The sequence below is a fragment of the Exserohilum turcica genome (genome assembly GCF_000359705.1).
Source record: "Exserohilum turcica Et28A unplaced genomic scaffold SETTUscaffold_4, whole genome shotgun sequence".
Taxonomy (NCBI): Eukaryota; Fungi; Ascomycota; class Dothideomycetes; order Pleosporales; family Pleosporaceae; genus Exserohilum; species Exserohilum turcicum.
In genome coordinates this window covers 1,823,552-1,841,780 of record NW_007360247.1, presented here as the reverse complement: position 1 = coordinate 1,841,780, position 18,229 = coordinate 1,823,552, and the positions used below count along the sequence as shown (strand labels likewise).

Sequence of the window (18,229 nt, the reverse complement as noted above, 5' to 3'; positions counted from 1 at the left end):
TCGAAACGAGAGAGTTACTCACTAAAACTTGAGATGAAGACTCATTAAAAATGAACGAGAGAGTTACTCATTAAAACTACCTAAGTCGAAACTTTTTCTTTTTATCCCTAAAAGAGCCCGCTGGAGGATTGCTTTGCTTTCTAACATCTCTTTCTGTTATCAAAATGCTCTTTAGCACTAGGCGTCTAGTAAGCGATAGCTATCGCTTACCTAGACAAAGGCCGAAGCACCACAGACACACTTCAAGCACAAACTCGTATTTGTAAATAAATCTAGTTAGAACGGCCTCGGCCAAAGTCTTACATAGCCTCGAGCTCACTAGACTCTAATGGAACAATAATAATATACCCCCCTTGTCTTGCACTACATCGTCACACAAACCCCCACCTATCGCAACCCCAGCTCCTTCTGTCCCACTAAACAATAAGAGTAAACATTAAGCTGTACAGAAACGAACTCAGCGCATACAAACAGGATCAAGTATACCAAAGATTTGCACATTCATATATATATAGAGAGCCATCAACCACGCAGTACTGACAGTAGGGGGAGGAAAAGAAGAAGAAGAAGAGAATCCCAGCTCCTCTTCCCCCCCCTCCTCCACCATCCCCCTCGCTACCTAGAGTATATCAAAAACTCAAAGGTCTACACTCCTTTAAAAATCCCAAAAGTGCTTGTGAGATATGATCATACCGCATCACCAACAGAAAAATACGCACAAAAAAAACCGCCAAACCAACCAAGCCAAGCCAAAAAAAAACCGCGTTGCAGAGAAGAAGCAAAAAGGAAAAAGGTATAGAACAACCACACACACAAAAAAAAAACACGCCCTACACATATTCTTGAGAAATTTTAGTAAAATTTTATTTCGGAGGGGGGTCGTTAAATGAAGAAAAGAAAAAGAAAACAAAAGTCATGAGAAAGGTAGGTTGTTGTGCGAAAGAGATAAAGTATGTTCAAAAAAAACGACAAACAATATTTCGATTCTGTCCTAAGTTCTGCTTTCATTCCCAAAATCTCCTCTTTAGTACCTTTGTTTATCTCTTCCTGCAGCGTCTAGAAAAATGGTCATGTAGATTGTTCTTGCCGAGATTTTTTGGAGTAAAAATCGGAAGATAAAACAAAGGAGAAGAAAGGGTGGAGAAGAAAAGAAGAACTAGAAAGAATAGTCGTCTCTTTCGTGCTTTAACGACGGCCCAGAGCACCTTGGTTGCGGCGGTGGACTGCCGCATGGCGACGGTACTTGCTGCTCTCGGACGAGGCATCGACAGTGACCTCGACCTCCTTGATGGCAACAACGTAGACAGTACCATCCTTGGTGTAGGTAGTGGTGCTGATGATGCAGTCATCGTCGTCCTTGGGCTTGCTGTTGATGGGAGAGGGAGTGATGGCAGGGTAGCTCTGCTCATCCTTGACGGGGGAAGGAGACTGGACGTCCTTGGCGGGAGCAGGAGGCTGAGCAGGAGGCTGAGCAGGAGGCTGAGCAGGGTAGCTGTTGTCGTTCTTGGCAGGGATAGGAGTGGGCTTGACGGCATTGGCCTTGACGTCGTAGACGGAGATACCACCGGGACCCTGTGAGCGAGCAGGGGCGTAGGGCTGGTTGGGCGTAGGGGGCTTGTCATCGGGGCTGCTGCTGTTGGGCTTCTTGTGAGGAGCAGCAGCGTACTCGGGTCCGTACTGGATGGGGACGTTGCCGCAGAGACCGTTGGTGGGGCCGGCACAGTCGTCGCCGTCGAGGAACTTGGGAATGTCCTTGATCTTGCACTGGCTCATCTGATCCTCGGTCTGGAGACGACCGGAGAAGACAGGGCAGTCCTCGACACGACCAGAAAGGTTTGTGCAAGTGTCAACAGCGGACTGGAGCGTGTCAATGTCCCAGCCGTTCTGGAAGTCAGCGTGGTAACCACAGCCTGTTTATGGATTAGCCATGGTCAAGGATTTCACAGTGAGTTGACTTTACCAGTTGGGTCGCCGTTGGACCAGACGAACTGACCAGGCTGGCCCTTGAATTTGTAGGTGTTCCAGATGGTCTCGAAGAAGAGGGTAGGGAGACGCGTGTCGTATCCCTCGGGGCAGACGCCACCATCAATCATGCTGGGGTAGGCGACGTGGCTCTTGTGGTCGGGAGTGTCGAGGTCCTTGCCGTTCCAGCACGAGGCGAACATGATCTCGGCACGGATGCCATCGACACAGTTGTCGTCCATGAAGCTCTTGTCGGGCATGAAGTGGCGGTAGCGCGAGCCCTCGGGCGCCTTGTTGTAGTTGAGGCAGTTGAAGCCGAGAGCCTTTTGGCTGAGGGCAAACTGTGTCTGGTCCTTGGCAGTCCATGAGTAGACTGGCGGGTCGGGCATGGGGCCGGTGAAGTTGCGCTGACGCTGGTCACCGGCAATCATCATGAAGCCCTTGGGGAAGGCCTTGATGTTGTCGCCCAGGAGGAGGTAGTATGCGAGCATACCGCCGACCTGGGGAACCACCTCGGTCTTACCATTCTCGTGCACAAAGTGCAGCGTAGGGGTCCAGTAGGCCGACTTGTCATCATCAAACTGGCAAGATGTGCACTCGGACGAGCGCAGCATCTCGTAGGTGGTTGAGGCATCAAAGTCTAGCATGGGTTAGCAATTCATGTTTCTACTCCGAGTGTTTGAGACAAAACCCGGCAAGCGGGTGGGTGGGTTTGATTTGGCGTTGCTGACAGGCCCGAAATAGATGTTTATATTGATGCGCTCGGACATAGCGGGGCCACAACATGACAGCGGAGCAAAAACGAGGAGATGGTGTATATACGTACTGTTTCCACCGTGGATGGTATGGGCGTGGGCCGAGGCGACGTCCCGGTCGACGATAGGATCAAGACGCGCAAGAGCAATGGGGTCGTGGCAGGGCATGCGCCAGAAGGCGTTGGCGGTGCCGGACAGCAGAGCTACGGCAGTGGAGAGGGAGGCGGCCGACTTCATGGTGAATGGAGCGGGTCTGAATTATCGGGGGTAATAGCGAGAAGGGAGAGGTTGACTATGTCTCGCGACGGCAGCGAGCGCAGGTGCTTTTTCCAATGGCCAAGTAACGTTGGGGTTCCAGGTGGATTCGCAACTTGTCAAGGGGGTGCGAAGGCGTGATCCCGTGCTCTGGTAAAAACAAGGTGAAGGCAAGGCAAGGCAAGGCGCAAGTAAAGAGCGTGGCGCCGTCGCAAAGGACAGCAGAAGGCGGGTCGGGAGAGCGAGTGTTGGGGGTGAAGCCAAAAGGGTGACGAGTGAAGGAGCGGACGCGACTAAGGGCAATAGAAAAAGAGCGAGGGAAATGGGGCCTGAGGAGCGCCAGCGGTTATGATGCTGGGGGGGGGCCGTGCAAAGAGAAGACGCTTTTAGGGGAGATGAAGGCATGCTTTGAGTTAGCGAGGGCGAAACCATGGCTAGCGGCGAGGCCGGGGAGTCCCTGGCAAGGCGCCACCACGCCTGCGCCTGGCCCGTGACGCGCTGCGCACCGGCGGCTAGCCCGCAACGGGTAAGCTGAAACAGGGCCAGCGAGGCGTCTATCTCGTCGCTGCAGCCAAACGGCAGCGCCAGACAGCTTCGTGAGGGCTGGTCGAGGACGTGGTACCGACGGCAGTGGGTGCGGTGCATGCGGTGCCTGGCATCGTGGTGCTGGCCGTCATGGTGCTGGCCGGGGCTGGTGGGTGCTGGTGGGCGCGTGGGCGGCGCTGCTCATCTCATCTCATCTCCTCTCCTCCCACCACCACCACCACCACCACCGCTCTCCTCGCACTCTGCCCAGCACAGCGACTACTACCACTACTACCACCAACCACCAACCAACCGCTAGGCCGCCCTCCCTCGGCCTTCGTCTTGCACACGGCGGCGCGGTTCGTTCCACAGCGCTCCACCGCGTCATTTGCCTATTGGCCGTACTCTAGGCACATGCGTCGCGACGGCGTAATAGAGCCGAACCGGTCGTGGTCGGTATATCGACAGATAGCTTGTGTTGTAGTATTGTCGCTGGACAGGCGGCGAGGCCACCCCCCGTGCGCCCGCGATGCAGTCATCGCAATCTCCTTGGCTCTGTCGCCTTCGCACATCGCAATGGATTTGCGGTTATCGGCAGCGGCGTCCACGTCCCCATCCATCCATGTGCTCCACCAGCCCTCGCTCTTTTCTGTTTGCCCACCTGCTTGTCTGGGCAGCAGGGTCTCTCCATGTGTCCCGCCTCGTGTCCCACCAACAGCCGGTGTGGGTGTCGATGTACTCGCGCATGCGGGCTGACTGCCATAGGGTGCCGGCGGCGGGCCAGCGTAGTCGGCTGCTATTCGCGCGGGCAGGCGGGGCAGGAAATTACGCCAACTGACCCCAAGAGACCCCCGAGGGCGCGGCAATATCGCGGCGGTGCGCACATTTGCTCGACATCTACCTACCATGCTTGGTAGTCATCTTACACGGCGTGCCCATGACATGTGGCCGTTTGTCTAGCTGCTTGGCCGCCGTCTTGTCCTGCGTCAAAGTAGTATAACACATACATATAGGCAGTTACCCTCTTACTCTCGCCTCTCGCCTCTGGCCGCCCGCCTCCCCCTCCCCCCCCCCCGTGTCATACACATCCCCCCTCGCCGCCCCGAATCGGCATCGGAGGGGTGCAGCCTATCGATAGGCTCAAGCGTCTTCTGTTCCTGCAGTAGCGCAACCTGTGCGTCGGCTGGCTAAACTACGAGGTGCGGTGTGATTTGCCGGTTGCTATTGTTGCGGCTTCAGCTTATGCACAGCTGATCGTCTCTTGTCAGCACCCGTTGCTGCTTTGCACTACTGCTACTGCCGTTAGTCTTGCTAGGATTACGATAGGCGCGCGCGCATGGCTGCGAAATTGCATCTTCTTACTTGTGCGTTGCTATAGTGGAATGGGCTGCACAGTGTGTGCCCTGCCCCCGGTCGTGGCCTATTCGCAGTGCTGGGGCAGCGGTGCAAAGGGGTGAGAAATGCCTCGTTCGTGTTAGCGCGCTCGAGGCCGCCAAGCTAGCCGAGTCCAGCCATCCGAGAGCCGCCAAGTCCAAGCGTCGCCCAAAGCAGCCAAGCGCCGCGCCCTGTCCAGCCACTCCATGGCCATGGCCATGCCATAGCTCGTAGCCGTCATCGTCCGCGTGCGCGCCAGACCAACAGTACAGTACATGCCTTTCTCTACTCTTACTCTTTTCTTACTACTCGCAATCACCACAATCCCACCCCTCTTCCAACAAAACCCCCCCTCCCTGTCTCTCCCTCCCCCTACCCGTGCACATACCCCCTTCTACTACCAAGCGCCAACCATCCCGACTGGCCCACCACCCCCAACCCACCACACCCTCATTTCCGCCCGGCACATGAACACAACCTGCAACGCTGAACGTATAGCCACCATGTCGATCCCGCCTACGGTGCGACACGCGCCCGCGGGACAAAAAACAATCGTCTCAACCTTAAAAAAAACCAAATACCCTCGCAGCTACTATCAGCTACCAAGCACACTACCAAGCACAGTTACACCCAGCAGTATCAGCAGTCGGTAGTGGCGGCGGGTCGTGCCTTGGTCTTGGCTTGCCTCGATCGCATCGCAAACTCGGTGTGTGTGAGAGCAAAGAGAGATTAACTTTTTGCAAGTGCCCTTTCTCCTAGCGCCTCCTAGACCCAGTCCAAGCAGCAAACGGGAAGATAGGCGGCAGTTGATGTGTGTGAGTGAGTGAGTGAGTGATGTGGTCATGACGTAAGTATTCTATATGTTTGTGAGTTATGTCTTGTATTATTGGAAATGTTTTATGCATGGATCTCCTGCGCGGCGCTATAAGCTTCTAGAAAACCGATGCCCCCCAGACACAAAAAGTAAAAAAGGGGAGGGGGGCCCCAAGGTTTATCGCCGTGGGCCTCTTCTTCCGACTCCCGCTCCCCACGCAATCATGTAGCCAAGTACATGTGTTTGTGCTAGTGCCATATACTACATCCAAGTATAATCTACTTTACTACACATGACGACAACAGCAAACAAATAACAATAACAACCATGACAATAACCACCGACGGAGAGACCCGCATGTTGGGAGGGTGGCCCCACATGTCCAAGCACACCCTCTTTTGCACCGCCACTCCAACCAAGCCAAAAAGAAAAAAAGCAAATCACACTAAGACAGAACACGCAAAATGGGAATTCGGCCCCAAAAGCAGCAAATTAAAGAAGAAGAAAAGAAATAGACATGATGATCTAAATTACCGCGGACGTTCAAAGGTCAAGAAAGAACACGAGATTGAGGGGGGAAGAAAGAAGATTTGAAGAGAGAGAGAGAGAGAGTGTGTGTGTGTGTGTGTGTATATATGAGGCCCCTACATTTTTCTAGCAGGGAAGGGGGTGTTCCTTGTTCGTCTATAGACCAATAACAAAGAGAGCACATACACATACACATACTCACACATGTATACCCAGACAAACTACAAACCAGCCACATACTTACACCCAGTTAGCTAGACTTCCATAGCATGCCGCGAAAAACCCTAATAAACAAAGATTTTTTCTTTAAAAAAAACTCTCCGTCTTACTTACTCTCCATGACTAACTCAACTCAACTTAAACCCAACTTAAACCCACATCCCCGTATGAAAAAGAGAAAGAAAAAAAAAGAGTCTGTGCGGAGCTGGAAATTTTTATCATTCATTGATTAGATGATACTGCTGATGCTGATGCTGATGATAACGTGATGATTGGATGATGATTGGATGATTGGATGATTGGATAAACGGCTTGTATACGAGGACCGTCGTAAGCTTGAATCTAGAAATTTAGAAATTAAAAAGTAAGATTTGGGCAAGAATTGGAAAGAGATTGGGGGAAATAGATGGATGGATGGATGGATGGATGGATGGATGGATGGATGGATGGATAGTAGCGCTGTGGGTGAATGCATACATGTACATGTACATGGATATGGATATGGATATGGATAGAGAGAGAGAGAGAGAGAGAGAGGGATTTTTTGAAAGAGTGAAAATAGGATAGGATAGGATAAGATAGACAGGGTAGGGCTGGTATGCAATGTCGTGTCATGTCATATCGAGTCAATATGAATACGAAGAAGGTGTGTGAGTGAGAATAGGCTGAAATAACTTAAGAGTAGAGTAGAGTAGACCAGAGTAGACTAGAGTGGAGTGGAGTAGAGTAAATTCAAGCGTCCCAGTATTCTGCTAAGTAAGTAATGAACAACACAGCGTTCCATACATAGATAGATACGTACATAGATACATCTAGACAGATACGATAGGCCAAAATCATACGATGATGACCAACTGACCGTTTTTTCATTCCAATCTTCAAAGCTTCGCAGCCGCTTGACCCTCACCCCCCTCTCGCACGGGCACCTGGCCCCACGCCTGGTCGAAGCCGCAACTCCTGAGCCAGCGCGCGTCGCCGGCCTGGACGCTGTGCAACGCCATGCTGGCAATGGCGCTGCACCACCGCCCCTTTACCGCGAACCCGGGCTGCGCGTCCCACGGCGCACATGTGGAGCTGGCGTGCGCGAGCGCGCGCACCAGTTTGCTGGCATGGCCGTCGTCGTCGAGCGTGCGGGCGCGCGCAATCACCGCATGCATCTTGTCGTCGTCATCGTCACTGTTGTTATTATTGTGCTTGTTGTCGGGCCGAGCGGCCGCGGCGCTATTGGACTCGTAGTAATGCTTGATTTCGCCAAGGAGCAGCCGAGGACTCCCCCTGCGACACGTACAGGCTCACGTCGTGCCATACTTTCCATTCCAGCATCCGCCGCTGCACGCCGGGTGCCAGTGACGACGACGGCGCTAGGAACGCCGAGAAGAAGATGCTGCTGGTGACGCTGTGCATGAAGAAAAAGTCGAATTTGACCGAGTGAGGCGGGTGCTGCGCTGCGGCTGTGAAGTAGACTGTTCAAGTCCCGTTAGTACAGGCATACAGATACCCTGGCTCTTTTGAGGGGGGTTTGTAGACATCTAGGGGGCACATACTACTGGCGTTAATCATCTCAGCCGTCTTCTTCTCAATATCGTCCTCCTCATCAATCGTATATTGAGCCGCATGGCGAATCATCTCTTGCGGCGCTCGCTTCAAAACCCCATGGCGCAATTTATCCACATCTTCATACTTGACCGAGTTCCTCAGCGTGTCGTTGTTCCGGCACTGCTCAAGGATTTCCACAATCGAGGGAGACGATGCCTTTTTGCCTCGATGCTCACGGGCTGCTTTCTCGCACTCTAGAAATAGCGATGTGATCCAGTTGTTGTGCACAGCGGCTTGCGCGAGCGCTTCGGCGATAATGGCTGGTTGCTGGAACTCGATACCAAAGCCTAAATGGATAATTGGATGGAGGACCCCCGAAAACATGCGCACGAGCATGTCGTCTGCGCGCGGCGTCTGGCAAAATACATACTCGTGCAGCGTGGCTTGCCACCCCTTCTTGTCGATTTCCTGCTGGAAGTAGACGAGAAAGTCGTGATAGTATTTTTCCTTGCCGAGGTATGATTTGAAGCGCTCTGGGTCGTGCATGTCGTTTACGCTAGATTTTTCCTAGAGTTTCACGGGACGCTGGTACGACGCGTTTGCATCGTAGGCTTTCTGGAGCTCTTCAGGAGAGGCGTTGAGGGCGAACAGCGTGAGCAGGTGGTGGGTGATGTGGTTCTAGACAGTATGAGCATCTCATGCCACTTGACCAACAATAAAACAAACCTACGTGAAATCCACTCTGGTTGAAAAAAGTATGATACTGGTCATGGTTGGCCTGGAGCAGCTGACTCGCCTTCTCGGCACTCTCAGAAGTCAATCCTTCGACGTAGAACTGAGGCTTTTGTGAAGCCTCGAGATGAATCTTGCATGCAGTCGCCATGTCTCTCCAAATGCCTGGATATTGCCTCGTTTGACGGGTCCTTTTGTAGAAATTGGCTGGCGTGATGGTAAAAAATGCACGTAAAACCCTGATAAACATCTGCAAGGCCAGTCCCCAGCTACCTAAGCGAGGAACCATCTATAGATGTGGATGGTCGTGATAAAGTTACTAGTCAGGCTCAGCCAAGGCAAAGTCTGCCATGCTATTGGTATGACGTTTGCGGGGAACCTGGAATTTCAAACCGCCCCTCATTACGTATCGTCGGGTGCGAGCTCGGTGATTCGGCGGAAGCACGATGCGACGTTAGTAATGCACTGCAACCAGGACCCGTTCTTGAGGGGTAGCGTAGCCACACGTGGATTTGTAATGCATGCTATTCATCGTGTCATGCTTTGTATGAATGCAGAATCGAGACCTCCCAAACACCTTGCTATGCGTAATTCATGAAATGCACTAAACGTGAATCGTACTAGTACTTCTTCGCCTCCATTCCCTCTGGCGGCTCCGGGACCACTTTCCTGCTACCAACATTACTCCAATCGGTGCTCAAGACTGTACCGCCGCTCTCCGAATAACTCTTCATCATGGCTCGCTGCTGCTCGGGCGTGGCTCCACTGTAGAGTTGTTTGAAAAAGTGAGATGTCTCGTCACCTTCAATCTCGTCCTTGTCGTCAAGATCATTCACCACCAGCTTGTCCCAGTTCTTTGCGCCTGACTTGGAGGATGTTGGGTATGCGGGGGCAGTCTCCTTGACAGTGGAAGTAGTGGTGGATGCCTGTGATGTTGCAACAGTGGCTGCATCGCCATTGGCGCGCTCAAGATTGTGCCATTTCACGCCTGCTGTTGCTTTCCGCAGCGTCACCTCGATCTTGTTTGATGTGATCCGGTATTTGGACTGCGAGGGATCGACGGGCGCGAAGAGAGGATCGGCGTTGTAGCTGTATTCAGACGACAAGTCGACAATGGGAAAGGAGACGGCGACCGAGTCTTGCTCAATCTCTACAACAGCCTTGTCTTTGGGCACGCCCTTTGCCATGATGTTGAGAGTGACGGTATCGTTGGACTGGTACCAGTCCGTCTTGATCTTCTCCTTGGGTGTCGGCGCAGGCGGCTTTGGGGCCTGCTTTGCTGCCGAGTCTTCAGATTTGGATACAGCGGTAGACGTGGTCGCGCTGGGCACTTGGACGTCGGGGTCTTCCTTGGTGGTGACGGTCTTCTGCTCGTCGCCCTCTGGTACATCCTTGAGCTTGGATGCGACCTTGGATTCCCAAATAGGCAGCATCTTGTCCTTTTCATCGAGTTCCCTGACTATGCGCAGAAGGAAGTCGGCGTCTGCATAATTTCCAAGGTGGAACAGCGCGACGGCACGTCGGAATTGGGCGTCCTTGATGAGCTCGCGTGAGCCGCGCTTCTTCGCAAGAACCACCGCCACCTCGGCATCGTGCAGGGCTTGGGGGTATTGTGAAGTGCGCTGGTAGGCTGTAGAGCGGCCTATGTAGTACTTGACGGCGGTAGGGTTGACTCCAAGAGCTTTGGTGTAGTGCTCAATGGCCTCGTCGGGCTTGCTTGCGCTGAGCGCAGCGTCGCCTTTGCGGGCATCGTCCATGGCGGGGTAGCGGACACTGGAGCGGAACAAGCGTAGTCGGAGTGATGGGCGGAGCTGCGGGGGCGTTTTGCACGCGTGTCCTCAGCTTGATGAGGGGCGGAGGCCAAATCGAGGTTGGGTTAGGGTTGAGATTTATGGATGTGTCGTCGCAGCCATAGAAGATTCCATGGCTGCTGGGTGCTTCCAGACGCAGGGTCCAATCCAAACGCCGCACTAGTCAGCACCCAACACGGACACCGACACTGCAATCACAATTGCCTGGACCACATATCGACTTTAGACTGCCAGGGTGGACCAAGCAGCCGCAATATCACTGCATAACGTCTCACCAAGATTACTCTGGCTCAGTGCAGCATTGTCAAGTGGTAGAAAATTAGTGGATCAAACCATGTGTATGATTACTACACAATGCTAAAAAAAAGAAGGGCCTGGCGCCTGCAATGTTGGACAGCCGATGAAACTCCGGACACAAATAGGAAAACCAAAAAATCTGCTACAATCCTATGCTATACGCTTGCTCACAGCAAAACAGCCCCACGTGGTATATACCCCAACGCTACTTCATCTAAAACAGAAGCACAGCACCAAACAGAGTGCTGGCAGCAATCATACCCAAGAAGCGAAGAGGAATATCGAGGCCAGCGGCAGCACCCTGGTTGTTGGGGCTGCTGCCGGATCCGGGAGTGCGGGAAGGCTGACCAGAGCCAGCAGTAGCAGTCGACTCGCTGGGCTCACCAGAGAAGTGCGAGCCATCGCCAGAAAGACCAGGACCCTTACCAGCGCCATCCTTCATGTACTGCGCGGCCTTCTTAGGGATGGCAGGCAGGCTGGTACCCTCGACTTGCCAGTTGTCAGACTCCTTGGGGCACTCGGAAGCCTTGCCATCCTGCTTGTAGCCGCCGTCACCGGTAGGGTTGGGTGTGTTCTTGAGCGCCTTGGCAAGACGGTCGAAGTCAGCATTGGGCGTAATCTTGCCGCCAGAGCCGACCTCGACGAGACCGTAGCCGTTGGGCTCAACAGTGTACTCGTACGCAAGACCACCAGAGTAGACGCTCGTCATGTTCTTCGAGTAGAGAGAAGCAATCTCACCCCACTGACGCGTGTTGGTAATGCAGCCAAACTCGGACAGGAAGATGGGCTTGCTGTACGAGCCGTACGTCTTGACCTTTTGGTCCCAGCCAGAGATGGTGAACGAAGAGGGGTCGCACCACGAGTAGTCGTTGAAGGCGAAGAAGTCGGAGCGCTCATCGTCGGTGCCGCAGTTGAAGTAGAAGGCCTGCTGTTCAATGTTCTCCGAGACGTCGGCAGCCGAGTATCCGACGGGGATGGCGCGGTTGTACCTGTTGGCAATGTACTGCTTCATGTCGCGGGTGACGGCCTTGATGTAGGGGGCGGCGTTGGAGTTGTTCTTGGCGTTGATGACCTCGTTTCCGGAGAAGAAAACAAGCAGGTTGTTGTAGGGGGCAAAGGCATCAATCGTAGCAAACACAGACTGCAGGTAGACGTCGTTGTACGACGTGTGCAGCGTCTTGGCGTTCTCACGGTTAAGTGAGTACTTGGGCGTGTTGGCGTCGAGGGCCAGGTAGATACCAGCGTCGTCGAGCATCTTCATGCCCTCGTCGTGGTTCTTGGAGTTGTCGATCGTGTAGATACGGATCGTGTTGATGCCCAGCTTCTTGAAGTTCTCGACATCGCGCTTCAGGCTCGTGAGATCGAGCAGAGGGTCAGCCGCGTCCGAGGCACCGCCTATGCACGTGTAAGTATCTGTGTTGTTGCAGTGGCCGCTCGGTAGCGCAGCAACATACCTGGCTGGTAAGCAACACCGCGGATGTAGAAGCGATCATTGCCGGTGAAGAAGGCATTGCCCTTGACGGTGACTGGGGGCAGGTTTCCCTTTGTCTGGCGGGTGGCGACGGCAGCGAGCGCGGGAGCGACGGCTGCGCCCAGTACGGAGAGCAGAAGACGGGCCTTCATGGCTGTGGTATGAGGAAGGACAAGAGAATTAAAACAAAGGTAGAAGGGGAGCGACCGAAGGGGAAGTGTATGTAACGAGTGACTGGTAGGCAGGGAAAAGCGATCCTCACACCGAGAGCATTGGGAGGCAGCGTGGGAGGCGGGTTGGCAAAAGTATTTGAAGCAGGCGCACCCCAATTTCTTGGTGAGGCCCGGGTGCTCCTTGTGGAACTTGCCAACCCCCGTGGGTTGTCTGGCGCTGATGCGTGCCAAGTCGACAAGTGTTGGCGTGCCGGCAGGAATGGCGGATACCAAGCGGCCAAGTCCATAGGCTCGAATTAGCAATATGCCGCCCAGCCTTGGTCAGGGGCAACGGCGGCCATTGACTGGCAGGACGAGCCTCTAATCACAGTGAATTGCGCGTCCGCTGCTGTTGCGCCCATCGACACAGCCTCGCGACGTGCCCGTGGTCGCTGGTGCTGCCGCTGGTGCAGCCGCTGCTGCTTGGAGACGGGGCCGGAGATTTGGAGTGGCGCCGCGCTCGGGGGGGCTGAGTGAGAAGGAGACGCTGGTGCTGGTGCTGATGGACGGCCGATACCGCGCATCGGGGATTTTGGGCCAAAAGGAAGCCCTTTACCGTTGTTGTCGTGTCGCTACTGGCAACATGGCGACCGTGTCATGGCCGCCCACACAGTGCCACACACGAGTGCGAGCTGGCGAGGGCAACGGTTGCTGCTGCCATTTGTTGGGCGGCCCGTGGAGATCCGGACGGCGAGCACAGCCGGCCAAAAGAAAGGCGACTGACGAGTTGTTGACGTTGGTGCATCGGATCGAGGCGATCTGGGAAGCGATGAGGAGAGATTCGCGACGAGGTTGGTGGTATGAGCTTGAATGACTTGCGGCGCGGGACTTGTTCCGCCCCGCCTGATTCATTCCGCCTCGCTCCAACACTAACACGACTCCCCGCGCTGGTATGCTCGATGCAACAAACATGCCAGTCGTGTACTGCAGTCACCGCCACTGCAAACAACACGCACACTCGACCAACGGCAGCGAGGCGAGATCAGCATCCTCATCACCCGGATGCTTTTTCCTCCTGTAACGCCCCTTTTGGCCTGCGTCTTTTTCGACTCGATACGTCATCTGCCACGGCCCATGGTCGCCATCACCACCCCCCTCCAGCCCCCTCAACCGCCCACCATCTTGTCCCCAATACGGCTTCTTTTTGCTTCAACGCCTTCTCGTGTCAGCAATAGCTTGTTCCTGCTCAACGGGCCGAGACGGCTTCAATGTGCTCGCTGCACCCTAGCCTCAAACCAGTAGCTCGTCTGACAGATTGCGCACCACCCAGACGTGTCAGACGGACTTGCAGCAGACATGTCGATTCGGCCTGATGCCAGGACATCCCTTGCTGTACATGACTGGAGACATGCCCTATGTACATATTACCAGAGACATGCCATTGCATCCATACTGCGACGACGACGTGCAAGACGACGCCCTTGCGCACCATGCCAAGACCAACCCTACATGTATGATTACCACACATTACCACTACACGGCACTACTGCATCGACCCCTACCCATGCTCTCTCTCCCAGCGCCATCCCGCCGACCACAATGCAACAGGATTACCAGAGGCCAATTGCCATCGATTCATCGCCCCAGCCGCCGAACCATAGTTTCAAGGCCTTGCCCGCCTCCACTGCAACAACCGCGCCGCACACGCACCCCCCGCCTGCAGCCTCGCAGCTGGCGAACCACAGGCAAACTACAGGCGCCATGCACAAGGCAGATCGCATCCCACAATCCTCAATAGCCGCACTCCTGGCAAAGATTATTAGTACATGGACATTGATTTCCATCGACCGAGTTGCGAAATTATGCGTGTGCGGCGCAGTTGATCAAAGACAAAGAGACCAAGTAAGGCCAGCAGCCGCTGCAGGGATATAGCACGAGATAAAGAGCTGGACTTGGCCCGCCGACGCAGCAGAGCGCTACGCCTTACCTCTACACCTTCAACGCCCAGCCACCATGTATATCCCTCTGGTCCTCGCCGCCCTCCCAGCCCTATCCCGCGCCACCTACCTGGACCCCTCACTGCAGCACCAGAAGCCGCTTGTGGAAGACGCGGCCCCCGCCTCCTCTGACAATGCCCTTCTCCCGCTCGACGTACGCCTTTCCTCCCAGAGAGCTTACCGCCGCCACCGCAGTCCCTAACCACAAACACAGTTGAACCAAGACTTAGACTACACCTTCCCCTCCCACCCCGCCTCGCACACCCCCCTGCACCGCCTCCAAAACTCCGCCGCAATCCACGCAACACACCACAGCAACAACGTCATCCGCATCTCCATCCCGCTCGACGTCTTCTCCTATGCCGGCACCGTGACTTTCTCCGCACAGAGGCCCGCCGCCTTCACATGGCTGTCGCAGAACCCCTGGAACCCCGCCATGAACCACGTTCCGCTGGTGGATGCGAGCGTGCGCAAGGGCGGCACCGTGGGCATGCCTGTGGAAACAGCAACGCTGGATCTCAGCACCCCGTTCCTCGAGCTGCCCACCGGCCTGTGGGACGTCCTTGTTCTGGCTACGCAGCCTGGGCGCGACGCGGATGCGCGCGGGCTGAGCGTTGAATGTGCGGCGAGAGAAAGGTTTCCCGATCTGGTATTTGGTGTGCGCACGGGTGATGAGGAAGACGACGACGAGAGTGTCGCTGAGCTGGTGGTTACCCCCGCGCAGTATGTGCTGCAGAGCGAAGACGGCAAATGCACTCTTCTCGCCAGGGCGGCGGCGCACGGCGACGAGAGTGTAACGTTGGGATGGGCGGCCTTCAGAGGGAGGCCTGTGGCCTTGGATTGGGAGACGTCGCAGCTTGGAATCGCCATGTGAGGACTCGTAAGAGCTTCGACGTCCTTGATACCAATTCCACCCACGAGTACATACGGCTTCAGTACTCGTCTTCTTACTACACAACACCCCCCCTGTTCACGCGATGAGCAAAGGATATAGAATAATCAGCCTGTCTCAATAGGCATTTCATTTCACACTGCAATACCATAGACAATGGAATAAAATTAATACATAAATTCGCAAAAGGGAGTATCATAATCATCATCACCCACCCATTTCCTATCTAGAGCAGCAGCAAACTCAGCGCCACCGCACCCGCACAAACCACGGTCGTCGACCACGCAACCCTCAGCCCACTCGCCGCATCCTCGTCGTCGTCGTCTCCGTCGCCGCCCCCATCGCCCGTGGTATCCGGGTTGCCCTCTCCCTTGCCCGTTTGCTGCTCTCTACTCGTCACGCTCCCCGCCACACACGCACGCTCATTCAAATTGCCCCTGTCTCCTCCAAACGCCACGCTGGCCGCCTTGTCCCACAGCCGCGTGACATTGAGGTAATCCTGTGGCTCATACCAGACCCTACAGCTCGCGGTATCATTGATAAACTGGGTCGGCACACCGGCGGATTCCAAACCCGCGCGAATGTTATCCTGGAAATTGACGGCGGCATCTAGCACGGCGATGGGCGCCTGTTGCGGGAGGAACGTCGCCCATTCTCTGATTTGGGCGCGGTCGTCGGCGAACTGCACGGCGACGTAGAGCGAGAGGGCTTCCATGTAGACGGAAGGGAGCACGAGTGTGCCTTTTGTGCCGCCGACAGGGACCATGGGGCCGAGCTGGGGGCGGCCGCCTATAGCGAGGGAGCGCACGCCCGACTGCTGGACCATGAGCTCGAGGAAGATGGAGCAGGTAGATGCGCAGATGCCGTCGGACAGGATGACGAGGTCCTGGGGGCGAAACGGGGCCTGCGTGAAGTTGCTGCGGTCCATGTATCCCGTTACGGTGATGCCGACGGCGAGCTGCTCGTTGCTGGTGGTGTCCGGGTCCGAGAGATTGTATTTCAGGAGCGAGGTGAACTTGTCGTTTTTGAAGCGCAGAGGCGGATACATGGCCTTCCAGTCCTGGAACGGCTCGAGGTCTGCCGACACGTACGCGTCGTTGCTGAAGGGGCTTGTGAAGAGCTGGCCGTTGCCCAGCGTGATTTCCTCGAAGCTTGAGATGCTCTCGCCGAAGAGCTCGCTCGCGCGGTGGCCGCGGTACCGCGATTGCGTCTGCGGGACCTGCGCGGGGAAGAACTGGAGATACATGTCGTAGCCGGATAGCACTTTGCCGCCGGGGTTGCCGCGGATGTCGATGATGTGTTTCTCCACGCCGCGAGACTGTGCCTGTGCAATGTATTCCTGGATGACTTGCTGGAATTCCTGCGCCGATTCCACGTCCGGTGTGTTAAACGTTTGCGCGACCAAGACGCCGATTTCGCCCACAGACGTGTTGATAAAGTATCCCGCCAGAGGCACCGTCTCCCGCGAGTGCACAATTGTGGGTTCCGGGTAGAACAAGGGCACCGACCCTTTCTGCTGGGAGGCTGCAGACTCAAAGTCGAGGTCGCGCGGGTTCTTGAGCTGCAGAGGCGGATCGTTCATGTCTCTCTTTTTGACTCCGTTTCCAGTGCTGACGGTGGGTATGCACATAGCCTCGTAGAAGCTTTCCCCGTCGCCGATGTTGTACCATTTATCAGGATCGATGACGCGGGCTAGGTTCCTGTACTGATCCGTCGTCCCGTTCCTGTACGTGATGTTGGTCGAGGCACCGGGGTAGAAGCGCGGATTGGTAAAGTAGCCGTAGTTTTCGGATGCCGGCATGAAGAACATGGCGTTGTAGCGCGTGTCCGGGTCGTGGTATGCAACCGTATCTGCCTCTTCTTTCAAGAACTCGACTGCGTCTTTGCCGTTGATTTGCGTCACAGGCGAGGGCTCATAGGCTCCGTTTGTGTTGTTGAAGTCCTTGAGTGCCCAGATCTGAGGTATGTCGCTGCCATTTGTAGATGCCGAGATGAGTGCAATGTTGCTGCTCCTCCTCCACAAAAAGGACCCTGCAAAGGCCATGCCGTTCCAGCCCAGGTGCCCGTCGTACGCCTTGCCCAACAAGGCCGCGATATCGGCTTCAAAGTCGTACTCGTTGTCATATCTCCCCGACTCGACGTTGCCCTTGAGCGTGTCCAACTCGCCGAGGATATCAACGGCTGGGTTTGGATATCCTTTGGGTGGATCCTTGAGATACGCCAGTGTGGACTGGAACTCGACCATCTTTTTGATCTCGTCAACCGTCCTGGATGCATCTGTCGAGTACAACGGCACTGACTTGAGACATGCAATTGCAAGCTCAGCATCTACGGCGGGAAGCTCCGATGAGCTACTGGAAACTGCATCTGATATCTGCCCACAGGCCCTTGCAGTCTGGATAGGGCCTGAAATGGTCTCAACCGGGGTGGGCTCAGCCTCGATATCGTTAATCGATGTCGGTGTTGGTAGTTCTGTTGGTATTTCTGTGGGCTCGAGATCAAGCGATACAGTGTTGCCAAATTCAACCGAGCTGGTCTGCGCCGTGACGACAGCCGCGAGCGCGGATAGTGCTATGAAGGACTTCATGGTGGCCAGGCGGATTCCGAATGTGGTACAGCCTTGTCGATCCTTGAACAAAGGCGTGAAGCAGCGCTGTGCCGCTCAGCAGAAGGCGCGGCCTTGTCTAAGCAATCCGCAGTGGTCCTAAGGATATCGATTCGTAATATGCGAGATGTAGCCGCGGGCGCTCTTGTCTCGTGTTTCGTGGAGGACCGTCTACAGTCACCCCCTGCAGTATCCCGAACTCGTCTCAATGTGCCGATTCTTCGACAATGCGTGGGTTTCAGGCCTGCTTCCCCAAGGAAAGAGGTCGACAGAAGGGTAGGCCCGACCCCCAGATGGCGGGAGG

The 18,229-nt window shown here is 55.1% G+C and overlaps 6 protein-coding genes across 6 annotated transcripts; 1 reads left to right on the top strand and 5 right to left on the bottom strand.

Annotated features, from left to right (window-relative positions):
• Positions 1-880: 880 nt before the first annotated feature.
• SETTUDRAFT_164425 (uncharacterized protein) lies at positions 881-3,210 on the bottom strand. Its single transcript, XM_008030363.1, has 3 exons — positions 2,789-3,210; positions 1,961-2,602; positions 881-1,910 (listed from the first exon to the last, which is right to left on the bottom strand). The coding sequence occupies exons 1-3, from the start codon at positions 2,952-2,954 to the stop codon at positions 1,186-1,188; spliced, it is 1,533 nt and encodes a 510-aa protein (XP_008028554.1). The 5' UTR covers positions 2,955-3,210; the 3' UTR covers positions 881-1,185.
• Positions 3,211-7,310: 4,100 nt separating this feature from the next.
• Positions 7,311-8,851, bottom strand: SETTUDRAFT_155472 (uncharacterized protein; the record flags this gene model as incomplete). Its single annotated transcript, XM_008030362.1, has 5 exons — positions 7,311-7,608; positions 7,721-7,895; positions 7,977-8,524; positions 8,561-8,646; positions 8,699-8,851. The coding sequence occupies 5 exons, from the start codon at positions 8,849-8,851 to the stop codon at positions 7,311-7,313; spliced, it is 1,260 nt and encodes a 419-aa protein (XP_008028553.1).
• A 147-nt stretch (positions 8,852-8,998) lies between these two features.
• On the bottom strand, positions 8,999-10,499 carry SETTUDRAFT_164423 (uncharacterized protein). The gene has a single exon (XM_008030361.1). The coding sequence runs from the start codon at positions 10,455-10,457 to the stop codon at positions 9,321-9,323; it is 1,137 nt and encodes a 378-aa protein (XP_008028552.1). The 5' UTR covers positions 10,458-10,499; the 3' UTR covers positions 8,999-9,320.
• A 523-nt stretch (positions 10,500-11,022) lies between these two features.
• Positions 11,023-12,431, bottom strand: SETTUDRAFT_21540 (glycoside hydrolase family 72 protein; the record flags this gene model as incomplete). Its single annotated transcript, XM_008029833.1, has 2 exons — positions 11,023-12,203; positions 12,263-12,431. The coding sequence occupies 2 exons, from the start codon at positions 12,429-12,431 to the stop codon at positions 11,023-11,025; spliced, it is 1,350 nt and encodes a 449-aa protein (XP_008028024.1).
• Positions 12,432-14,444: 2,013 nt separating this feature from the next.
• Positions 14,445-15,492, top strand: SETTUDRAFT_42859 (uncharacterized protein; the record flags this gene model as incomplete). Its single annotated transcript, XM_008029977.1, has 2 exons — positions 14,445-14,582; positions 14,643-15,492. The coding sequence occupies 2 exons, from the start codon at positions 14,445-14,447 to the stop codon at positions 15,300-15,302; spliced, it is 798 nt and encodes a 265-aa protein (XP_008028168.1). The 3' UTR covers positions 15,303-15,492.
• Positions 15,493-15,546: 54 nt separating this feature from the next.
• Positions 15,547-18,150, bottom strand: SETTUDRAFT_180239 (uncharacterized protein; the record flags this gene model as incomplete). The annotated part of the gene is made up of 1 exon (XM_008030360.1): positions 15,547-18,150. The coding sequence occupies exon 1, from the start codon at positions 17,905-17,907 to the stop codon at positions 15,547-15,549; it is 2,361 nt and encodes a 786-aa protein (XP_008028551.1). The 5' UTR covers positions 17,908-18,150.
• Between the last annotated feature and the right edge of the window lie 79 nt (positions 18,151-18,229).